Here is a 12423-nt window from a genome sequence, read left to right as displayed (position 1 = left end):
GGAGTCAAAGGTTTAAAACCAGTTTCTGCTACATAATTACTGCTATAGCAATATGTGATATGAATCGTAGAAGATGCCTCATGGCACCAAGGACCCTGATTCGATCCTGGCAGGTCACTGTCCATGTGGAGTTTGCACATTCTCTCCTGTGGGTCTCAGCCCCTACAGCCCAAAGATGTGCAGGGTAGGTGGATTGCCCACACTAAATTGCCCCTTAATTTGGAAAACAAAAATTAAATGGTAATGACAGATAAGAGCTTTGAGCAACAACTTACACTTGTACACAATATTTGAAATACAGAAACCTATCAAGATGCTTCGCAGATGATGATTACTGAAAAAATATCTGACCAAAGGAGAAATGAGAAGAAATGATTAAAAGCTTGATCAATAAGATGAATTTTAAGGAGGGTTTCAATTGAGAGAAGTGGAGAGGTTTAGAGAGAGAATTCCAGAACAGAGGGCTTAGAAGATCCAAGCATAACCACCCATGCTGAGAGGAAAGTGAGAGGCCAGAGTCTGAAGATGATGTCTGGGAGGCCTGAAGGACATGACTAGATTTAAACATGAGAATCAAAATGTTCAATTTGAGGCCAATGTTGGTCAGTAAGGACGTAGAATGTAACGTGTGATAGTGCATCGTCAGCACTTTCTGTAAAAAGAGGACGGGAGATTGGCTAATAAGCATTTGAATTTTCGAATATGTAGGTGACAAATGTTGGATAAGGATTTTAGCAGCAAACGGATTGAGAGGGAAGACCATCTCCTATCCCTCTGCCCACCATTGGCTGGTGTGTACTAACCCTAAACTGCAATTCTCCTTCAAAACTACTTCCACCTGTCTTCCTCTCCATCTCCCACTTCAGGGTGTTACTTTGCCCTTTGGGGAAAAAAGCATGTTTTTTATAAACCCTTAATCTTTACTTTGGTCAGCATCCAATTTTGTCTGATTTCTCAGTGAAGTATCTTGGCTCATTTTTTGTGTTAAAGGTTCTGTATAAACCAAATTGTTGCCTGCACACTTTGTTCTCATTCAGTTTCCTCCACTCGAAAGTAACCAGAAGTAATTAAAATGATAACCAAGAGGTCACAAGAACACTTGGTGCTCTAATGTTACACCTGACATCAAAGCGACACCCATAACTCTTCTATCCTGTATCAAATAATTATGCAGCTGTCTGTGCAGAGCAATATAATGACAACGTGGCTGGAGAATCCTTTATGTCCCTTGTTTATTATTATAATAAAAGGCACATTGTTTAACTGATTACAATTTTTGTGCATTATATTTATCATCACCATTTAATGTACTTGACTACCAAACACAGTGAAATAATTCCAATTTCATCTTTTAAAAAATATTTTAGAGTACCCAATTCATTTTTTCCAATTAAGGGGCAATTTAGCGTGGCCAATCCACCTAGCCTGCACATCTTTGAGTTGTGGGGGCGAAACCCACGTAAACATTGGGAAAATGTACAAACTCCACACGGACAGTGACCCAAAGCCGGGATGCACCTTGGCTTTTTGATGCATAAATGTCAGAGGGGCTGTACTTTTTAAGGATGCCATATTCCCAATAATATGGCATTCCCACAGGAAAACAAAGAATGTGTGTAGTTTCATAGAAAACTATTTATGGATAAATATAGAGGTGAAAGTATTCAAATACATAGCTCCTTGAAAAGTTACAGTCACAACATGAGAACATTTACAGGCTGAGCAGTTAAGTGGCAACTGAACATTAAAATAGTTTAAGGTGAAGTGACGGACTTGGTAAGAAAAACAAACCTCTCCTACACCAGGCTATACAGGTTCGAGAGCAAAGGGATCTAGGGGTTCGGCTAAACAAATAATAAAAAACTGTGCCATAGGTCAACAAAGAAATCAAAAATGCTAACAAAACACAAATTCATTTCTAGGGGTATAGAATTTACAAGTAGTGGAGTGATATTAAAGGTATTTAAGAGCTTGGCCAGGCCTCACTTAAGAGTATTGAGCACAATTTTAGTTTCCACACTAGAAATAATGCAGAGGAGCAATTGAGAAAATGCTAAAAAGATTTGCAAGGATGGTCCTAGGACGGAGAAATTACAGCTAACGTTGAACAGCTCGGAACATTTTTTAGCAAAGTCTTGAAGGAGATCTAATAGATTTTTAACATACACAAAAATGTATATTTATTAAGCCATATGAGACATTTGGTCAGATGACCACAAACTTGATCAAAGTAGTACATTTTAAGGACTATCTTAAAAGAGGAAAGCGAGTTGCAGAGGTGTGGGGAGGATATTCCAGTGCTTGGGGCCTGGGCAACAAAGTGTGGCTAGCAGTGAAGAAGCACAACTCAATGGCCATAAATACAAAGTAGCTTGTAATAAATCTAATACAGAAATGAGAAGAAATTTCTTTACTCTGTCTCAACCACTTCCTATAGTAGCAAGTTCCACATTCTAACTACTAATAGCCCAGCAGCTTTCAAAGGAACCTAGATGCGCACAAAAGGGAAATAGGAATAGAAAAGATTTCTGAAAGGTTGAATGAGATGGATGGAGTTGTAGGGAACTCGTAGATTATAAACAAGTTGGGTCAAATGAGATTTGTGCAAGTCGATAGTTAGGCCACACATGGGGCTGGACTTGACGCTTAAGGTAGTGCAGGGGGTTGTAAATTCACCAGGAGGCTTATCTGCTGCCTTCCCATCCACTTCTGCCCCTGCACAGTAATATCAACAATGGAGGTGGTGTTGGTGGCTTGCCCTCCCTCAAGTGGTCCAATTGAGATTCTTGAGAAAGCAATTAATGCCCACTTGAGGCCTCCTGCCGATGTTGGAAATTAACCAGCAGCAGGAGAGGCCCAACCCAAGAGTCTGCAGTCCAGCAAGTTACCCTGAGGGATCTGTTGGAGAACAGGGTGGGGGCCCCCTGCGTTCAACAGAGAGCATCTCCCACCTGCAAATCCATCCTGCCCTCCCCTTGGACTCCCAAGTCTAGCCTTCCATCATCTTCCTTGGATGGTGCCAGAGGTGGGGTACTGACATACAATCTAGGAACAAGAGTAGGCCCCTCGCGCCTGCTCCACCATTCAGTAAGATCATGGATGATCTGCTTATCACCTCAACTTCACATTCCTTTCCATCCCTGATAGTCCTTCGCCACCTTCCTTATCAAGAATCTATCTCACTCTGCTTTAATAATATTTGACAACTCTGTTCCCACTGTTTTTTGATCTGTCCTAAATAGGTGGCTCCTTATTTTTAAACAGTGACGCCTGGTTCTAGATTCTCCACAAGGGGAAGCATCCTTTCCACGTTCTCCCTGTCAACACCCCTCAGGATCTTGTATGTTTCAATCAGGTTGCCTGCCTACTTTTCTAAACACCAGCAGATACAAGCATAGTCTGCCCAATCTTTCCTCAAGTCAACCTGCCCATTCCAGGCGTAGTTCAGTAAACCCTCTCTGGGCTGCTTCCCACTAGTTACAAGGATAATATTGAGATCCTGGAACTGGCTTAGAGACAGCTAAGAGGTTGTTTATGTTGTGTTTTTTAGATTATTATGAAGGATTTTGGTCAGGTTAAGCGAACAGGGAAAGGTTGTTCCTTCTGGTGAGGAGGGGAGTCAGTATGAGTATTCGGCAATTTAAAATATCCACGACTGGATTGAGAAAAGAGTTTAGAAGAAATTTATTTGCACAGATTTATTAAATTAAAGCAAGGAGTGCTTTTCTTTAGAATACAAGAAGTGGATAAATATTTGAAGGAGCGAAAGATATGGGGAGAAAAAAAACAAGCTGCCATTATTTTGGGGAAAGGACCACCACTGTAAAGATGGGACTGGATGTTTCCTTCTGTGTTGCAAATGCTAAGTTTCTGCAGAATCTCACTTTACAGAATTCCACATCTGTCAATTAACTACAAAATCTGTTTCTGTATTCAACACTGCAGTACTGGTAAGTTGTAATTCATAGATCTAGTTTTGTGTTCACTAACCGGGATAGGATGCTCTTTATATTGCTGTCAGTATTACTGTTATGTTAATTTATCAGGCAAGATGCTGTGATTACCCTGAGTGACCTGAGGCTGGGGAAAAATATGCAAGAATTCTTGTGTCTGTTTGATATCAGTTAACTTGTACACAAAAGCATGCCTGTGTGGGTGTCTAAGGAGGATAAAATCAGGTTGCGTTGTGATAAATGTTCAGAGTTGAATACCCTAGGTACACTTACCATACAGGGCCCTACATGAAGAATCCTATTTCTCCCCCACCCCCAAAGACCGATTTCACTAAATTGATCCATAGCTGATATTGGCTTAAAAGATACCCCTCGTAAAAAATTCAGGTCACAAATTAAGATTGGCATAATAATTTTAATTTTAAATTCATTCTCTTGTACACAATATAAACAACCTCTTAGCTGTCACTAAGCCAGTTCCAGGATCTCAATATTATCCTTGTAACTAGTGGGAAGCACTGGTACACTAACATTTGTAACTGTTTAGCTTACTTATCACAAATTTTGTATGCAGTGGAGCTGGCGATGATCATGGATAGGCTGTATGGTGGAGTATGCTATGCTGGCATTGACACAGATCCTGAGCTGAAGTACCCAAAAGGTGCAGGGCGTGTGGCTTTTTCAAACCAACAAAGCTATATTGCTGCTATCAGTGCTCGCTTTGTCCAGTTACAACATGGAGACATTGATAAACGGGTAAGTGTTGATCAATGCATATTTTTATATACACGTTCGAAGAATAATTAATGACCTTTATTAGTGTCACAATAAAGATTATTATTATTATTTATTTTATTTTGAAAAAATATTTATTAAGGCGTATATAGTTTTTAACAACAATTTTCAAGAGGGGGAAAAAAACAACAGAACAAATAACACCCACCCAATCAACAACCAAACCCAGCCATCGTGGCTTATGTACACGGTTCCCCACGGGTCCACATTTAGAAGAGAGATTGGCCTGTACAACCTGCATTGTTCAGGGTCCTTATCCCGCTTCAGGCTGAGTGAAATTGAGGCCTGTGACATCGTTGGGGGGAGCACCCCTTGCTCCATAGCATTATTGAATGCCCTCACCAGCAGGGGCCCCAGCACTCCTTAAAACGTTTTATAAAACTCCACTTGCCCGGCTGCATCACCTCGAGCCCTTCCACCACTTCAAACAGCCCAATTGGGGCCCCTTTGCCCTCCACCAACTCTTCCTCCACCCTCGGAAACTCCAGTCCCTCCAAAAACCGCCTCATCCCCTCCATCCCGGCTGGGGTTCCGACTTGTATAACCTGCTGTAAAAGTCCCTAAACACACTGTTAACCCCCACTGGGTCCAAGATTGTATTCCTCCCTCTTTCCTTCACTTTCCCAATCTCCCTCACTGCTTCCCGTTTCCTTAGCTGGTGTGCTAGCATCCTGCTAGCCTTCTCCCCGTATTCATACACCCTCGCCTTTCTCAACTGCCCCACCGCCTTCCCTGTAGATAGCAACCCAAATTCCATCTGCAGCTTCTGCCGCTCCTTCAACAAACCCCAACCCCACCCTCTTGAGTACCTCCTGTCTATCTGGAGGATCTCCCTCACTAATCTATCCATCTCCGCCCGCTCCCTGTGTGCCTGTATCGAGATAAACTCCCCTCTCACCACTGCCTTCAACGCCTCCCATACTGTGGCTGCCGAGACCTCCCCTATATCATTTATCTCCACATACCTACGAACGGCCTCCCTCACCCGCACGCACACCTCCTCCTACGTCTAACCTCCAGTGCAGGCGCTGGCCCCCCCTCCTTACTCACCCATATGTCCACCCAGTGCGGAGCATGATCCAACACCATTATTGGCAGGTACTCAACGTCCACCACCCGGGCTCGCCATTGTGCTACAATGGAAATGGATTATAAAATGGGCTGCTGGCTTGTTATTGCCTTGTTTATGCTGTCACACAAAATTTAGGATTTGCTTGCTTTTATGCTTTTAAATAAAAATCTAAAATTTGATCTGTTATTTCTGCTAGAAAATTCTTAGTCCGTTTTTTAGCTGTGGGAAAAATGTTGGTGTTGCTACCTATATTTTGGTCCTAGACTGTCATTATTTGTCTTTGAAAATATTTTGAAACTTTCACACTTCACACCATTAAGATTACAGTAAATATTGAAATATAATAGTGGAACTTGAATAATTGCTGAAATTTCATCTGTTTCAATTTCTACCTTTTGTTCCAAGTGCTCATAGGTGTTATTCTTCCCTTAATCAAGACAACCGAAAACAGATTGTTGGTCATTTCCTTTCTGTTTCTGTGATTTTGCTCTGAACATCTGCAGTAATATTTGTCTACATAAATAAACATAATACAAGACCACCCACCTGCTTTCAGGACTTCACATCCCCATCCTTTTGTTTTTGTCCCCTCAACCCACCCCCCTCCTCATGGACAAGGCCCCCCAGGCCTGACCCCTGGCGGTGCCGACCTGACACGTCCCTGACCACTTAAGACGAGGGGGAGCTCCAATGGTCTGCGATTTTATATATATATATACACACACACACACACACACACACACACACACACCCCGAGGTGACGTCATGCCTGGTCCCTGTTGATGGAAACCCGTGCTAAACTGCGACTGGCTGAGATCTCGCAGGCACGACTGTTAACTCCTGGATGCGTATATCTGGGTATTTAAATGAGCATAATGGCTCATTTAAATGTCATCCGGATCACACCCAGCGAGGTGGCTAAATTATTTCCATCGTTTCAGGTCAATGACCTTGCATCAGTACTACCCCTGGTAAAACGCCATCGACCTGAATCATTGGGTTGTATTTTCACTGGAAGTAGAAAACAGAAGTCAGGGCCTGAAGCAGCAATCTGAATGAACCAGTCACTCATTGTTTTGTTTTCCCCATTTCCATGGAGACAATTAAAGGCATTAGGCAGGCTGACAGAGCTGGAAGGACAAGCCTTACAGCTCGAGAGGAATTGGCTGTGATGGTAGCTGAATAACCATGGTTGGAAGCACCTTTTGTTTCACACCTTAATTTTAAAAATGGTTCTTTCTGCAAGGCTACTGCTGTGCAGTGGTTTGGGGCTGGTGATGTATGGGAAGAAGCCTTGTTTGGGGAGACATGTGGCTGCTGTCACACACAGAAGGACAGGGGGTTCACATACCTGCCCAGAATGCTGGCTCTGGTGCCTGCCAGATGCCCTCCGAGCAGTTAAAGTGCCCCCACTAGTGCAGGATTCTAAAGGCTATCCAGAAATTTTCAATTGACCTGCTTTAGTTGGACAGCAAGACCCTTAAGGAGCCTAATCGGCTATCTGCTACATGGAGGCAGACGGCCATGCTGAACCTGATCCCACCACTTCTAAATGGTAGGAACAGCAATGGGAAACCAGCTCGTGGCCAGTGACTTTATTTTCAACCCCCACCCTCCTCTGATCCTGTGTCTAGGCTGAGTCTGAAAATCCAGCCCATTAATTCTATTTCCCTCTCCACCAATGGCTGCCCAACCTGCCGAGTGTTTACAGCATTTTCTGTTTTTATTCAGAAAAATAATGTTGCTTATAAATCACTTTTGAGACCTGCACTTTCTGATTATGTAAATATAAGAACTTTTAGTTATTTTCCTTCCTCATTTTAATTGATGAAAACAACAGGATATGATGCAACCTTTTATTTCTTGTCAGCAGAATGTTGTGCAGATCTGGAAACAGTTTCAAAGATTACATGTAACAGCCTAGAAAGCTTGTTATGTTTTTGCTTGTGTACCATTTATCTCCAATGAATAATGGAAGTCTTGTGTTAATTTTTAGGTGGAAGTGAAGCCATATGTCCTTGATGATCAGTTGTGTGATGAATGCCAGGGTACCCGTTGTGGTGGGAAATTTGCACCATTCTTCTGTGCCAATGTCACATGTTTGCAGTATTACTGTGAATACTGCTGGGCTGCCATACATTCTCGTGCTGGGAGAGAGTTCCACAAGCCACTCGTGAAAGAAGGAGGAGACCGTCCACGCCAGGTTCCCTTTCGCTGGAACTAAGAGATAATTAAACATAATTCTAGTGGCATGATGAGTGTTCTAGGGCTGCAGACACCAGACTAGCTAAGAAAAATAAATAAGTGCATTCTTCTACTGCCTCATCCCAGATTTCAAAATGTATGTCTCAAAACTTCACTTCAAAACAATTTGGTTGAGCTAAATTCTAGTTTCAATGTTTTCTGTAAACATCGGCTGACTTGTGATAACACTGGATATTTGATCCTTATCTTAATGGAATAATACAGATTCAGTCAGTGTACATGATTGATATTTCTGGGTCATGTACTTGCACAGCTTGGTGCCGTACTTGATGAAAAATGTCATGTTGAGGAAATTGTGTGATAGGGAACCAGTTTAAGCACCATTAGTAGTTGTATAGACAGAATCTAAAATTAATGTGAAGTTATACTGCAAGCCCTTCTGTGTTTGGGTTTTCAATTAAATTATATCTAAAGTAGGGGAATAGCACTGTATGAAGTAAGAAAACTTGGATTTGCCCTCAAACAATATGAAACCCAAATGTTTTTTGTTTCAAAACTGTGTCAGTGTGGTTTTAAAAAGTAGTTTCTAACACACTACAGGCTTTACTAACAAGTATGTGGGGGTAAATGCTTTTGGTGCTTCCCCATTTGTTTACCACCACCCCAAAATAAACAATATAAGATAGTGGGGGTTTAGATTGCTGCTATGGTTGAAGTGTGCACTTATTTCAGAAATGGAAAAACCACAATTCGAAGATCTACTGCCCCTAAAAGTTTACCAAAGTTGTTGAGATTGACACAAATCTAATTGTAGAGAGGCATTTTCCTTGCTGGAAGAGATTTTATACCTTTATTTTTTTGATGTTGCTATTTACAAAGTCGACTTGATCTACTAATATATTGTCATGTGTCAGCTTTTGCTCTCCATTTTGACACACAAAAAGTAATACCTCAATTGTAGCCTTGATTTATATTTTTTTATTTTTAGTGATGCTATTTAATTGCAAGAGACAATAGGAGCCTTGCTGCTGTTTAGATGGTATGATAAAATGCCATTTCTTTTCCAGTAAAATGGGAATTAAAAATAACAAAGAAAAAGGCTACAATGCAACACAACTAGATGTAGCACAGGCTATGGCTTCAGCTGCCTAAGATTTTTTTATTTTATTTTTTATGTGGAATAGTATGAATGATTGAATGTTTACTTGTACACCTGTTTTGCATGCACTATATATTCATACATTTTTCCATTATCTGCAGTACTTGTATTCTGCCTATAGATTTCTTGAAAAGTTACATTTTGAAAATGTAAATGGCATGGAACAAACAAAACACTGAAATGTGTTTTTGAGAGTGCCAAGGTGCATGTTTCTGTGTTACAGTAGGTTAGCATGTGGTGTCACAACACTATAAGTGTATACTATGCAGGTTGGCTTTAAGTGGTACTGCCCTTGCAATGGCGATGTAGGTGCTGGACTGCATTGAAGGAATTTTCTCCTTGTGATTATTGCGTGATTCAGCCAAAGGTGGTTATGCATTCGTGTGCGTTTTTAAAAAATTATATATGTGAAAGGTTATTGCTTCTTACTCTTGCTATTTTTTTCTGATACCGTGCATAGCATCTTCAAACTCCTGCAAACCAAAGACTGGATTATTCACTGCTAACTGCTGACTTGTGACCCACAAGTAACACACTGATAATAGCAGTGTAACTATTCCTTTGAAGTAAGAGGGTTTAAAGAATTAACCCTAGTCAAAATGGAGACATTTGCTGTTAAATGATCAAGTTTAAAGAGTTTAAATTTGATCTATGTTTTGACCACAGTGGTGACAAACTAACAGCAGCAGAGAGTTGTGAGGGTGCTTACCTTTTAGCTCGTCAGGGATTTACTGTTAAGTAAAGAATATGTAATTCTTAGTGGCAATCTTTAAGCTATAGAAAGTGTTGGTTATCATCCTTTCTTGGTGTACTGGTGTGCTGTTGTGCCATTCCTGCCCAATTCTAATGTTTGTAGGTGTAGTGAATTAACATTTTTGAAATTTGACACTGAAAGATAACTTTTCTACTAGTTAACTCCCTTTTTACATAGCATAATCTGCCTTTGAACTTTTTGGTATGTTGTTTCTCTAGCTGGCTTTTTAGTTCCCCTTTTCTTTTTATATACATATATCAACATTTGTTATGCACTACTTTTGTATATCTTGTTTTTTCCAACAGTTAATGTTTTTAAGATCACTTTTTCACTGATGACATCTCTTTTGCAATACCTCGATTTTTCATAATCTAAAGAGAGATGAATAGTTTTTCTATGTTTGTTCAAAGATTTGCACATATAGTTAACTTAATTGTGCAAAGAAATGAGTTGAAGCAATCAGTTTTGTTTTCATTTTCTTTTCTGTTTTTTCCTTTAACATTTGAAGGCAAAGAGAACTTTGAATATCATGAATGTTAGGGATCAGCAATGCTGTTAAAACTGCAGAGTCAGAAAAACCTATAGTCATAGAAAGTCTAACCCTCCCAGCTCCAGGTGTTGTTGATGTTCATAAGTCTGAAGTAATGATACAGTAGATATTAGAACCTGGTTGCAATCTCAGCCCAATCCTCATTGTTTCAATGTGGATTCTAGTTTCTTCCAATAGTGCACTGTATTTTCAGCGAATATTCTTTGAAAATATTCATAGACTTTTTCTCGCAGTTCCTGTATCTATGGTACAGTAGCTGACCTGGCACAATTACAATACAAAACGCACACAGAACAATTAGCAGTAAACTTTGACATATGGATTCTTAGGTGTTTGATGGTTTTTAAAAAAGGTTTACCTGTTTTTAATGGACAAAACCAGGTTGAACTGCCATCGAGTTACCTCAATTCTAGATAATAACAGTGTGCAAGGTTGAAATGATTAAGAAAATAAAAGCATGCATGTAAACAAAAAAAAAAACAAAATATGTAAACTTCAAAACTTACTTGTTTATTGTGTGTTGTAAAGTTGTTTACAAAGGTTAAATTTCATTTCTCACTTGCCCATAGCATGGCAGATATATCCTCATACACAGACCTCTGCAGAATGCATGATTTTAAATCTGATCTTGTGGTTCAAGAAGGAAAGGATTTTATGAATGCCATTGGAAGGACTTGATAATTTATTCTTTGTGTCTGGATTTTAAGAATTTCTTACAAAGTTACAGAAGACTTGAATGTGGTAAATTGTGGAAAGTTAATGTCATATTGTTATGTGCAATACTTTTTTTCTAACTTCTGAAAAAACTTTACAGTGTAAACCTTTAATGCGATTTTTTTTTTAATTGCAAACATTCAGATTAATATGTTGTCCACAATGTCATTTTCTACTGTTATTATATTCCCTTTTATCTTACTGATATTTGTAAATTCAGAATATGATCTTTGTACTAATATAAATAATTGAAGTTATTTTTAGATATGGACTAAAGGAAAAATGTGCTTGTTTGCTTATTTTTGTTACCTTACTTTAAAAAGTAGCATAGACTACTTTTCTCAGCAGCATTATAATAATTGGGTCAATATCCTGTCCAGCATTTTATTTTTTGGTATTTTAAATTGAAATGTATAATTAGTTTTTTATCATTTTGACCATTCAGATTTTTTATGTTGTAATATTTTTTGAATGTGCAGCTTTTTTAATATTTTAAAATGTCTAGTTTTTATTGAAAGCTTATGTATTCAACACTGTATGGCAAATATTCATAAAGAAAAAATAGTTATTTGTGGAAGTCAGCCATCAGTGGTGTGTCTCTGTGGCTGAATTCTTTGTGCTTTTCACTGTGTTTGGGGAGGTTGTAGTGATGATTAACAATTTTAAATAAAGGATACTCATTTTTATTAACATTTGTTCACTTTTTTGAGTTGATATTTTATGTACCCCTCTATTAAATTATTTGATACAAAAATGCCCCTTTCTACAGCTTGTTTGTTGAAGTGGTAGTAAAACATAATGTTGTTAACGTTTTATGCCAACTATTTATAACGCTCAATAATTTTAAAATATTTGTAATGTGAAATGTTGAATGATTAAAGTGTTTCAATGTACTGTAAATGCCTGAGCTTTATACTAACATTGGTCTGCAACTTATTTTTCACTCACTTATTTATTTGCTTTGAATAGATAGCTAACCATTGCCTATACTGCTCCTGTGTACTGCATCTTGAAATGTACCCAATACAGTATTCTTGTTTTTATTGAAGGTCGTCTTAGTGTTCCTGCCTGACTCTCTTATCTTTAAGATTGGTCTTAGCGACAAGTTTAATATGAATTATTGCAACAGAAGGGGCTTGACAAGCCCTTAATTGTAGCACATTTCTTTGCACTTCAAAAATAACTAGGTTTCAGCCCAAGTATAAAAGTAGAATTCGAGAA

At 39.1% G+C, this 12423-nt stretch overlaps 1 protein-coding gene across 2 annotated transcripts in view; it reads left to right on the top strand.

Moving 5' to 3' along the window:
- The window catches only part of cpeb4b (cytoplasmic polyadenylation element binding protein 4b), a 147369-nt gene extending 135267 nt beyond the window's left edge, over positions 1-12102 (top strand). For both annotated transcript variants that reach the window (XM_038795473.1, XM_038795472.1), the window contains 2 exons: positions 4528-4709; positions 7817-12102. In XM_038795473.1, coding sequence (XP_038651401.1) covers positions 4528-4709; positions 7817-8044 — 410 coding nt within the window. In that variant the 3' untranslated portion in view covers positions 8045-12102. The remainder of the gene's footprint in view (positions 1-4527; positions 4710-7816) is intronic.
- The last annotated feature ends 321 nt before the right edge of the window (positions 12103-12423 follow it).

This window comes from Scyliorhinus canicula, chromosome 4, assembly GCF_902713615.1.
Source record: "Scyliorhinus canicula chromosome 4, sScyCan1.1, whole genome shotgun sequence".
In the NCBI taxonomy this organism is placed as follows: domain Eukaryota; kingdom Metazoa; phylum Chordata; class Chondrichthyes; order Carcharhiniformes; family Scyliorhinidae; genus Scyliorhinus; species Scyliorhinus canicula.
The sequence above is the reverse complement of the archived record's forward strand: the minus strand, read 5'-3'. Positions and strand labels throughout refer to the sequence as shown.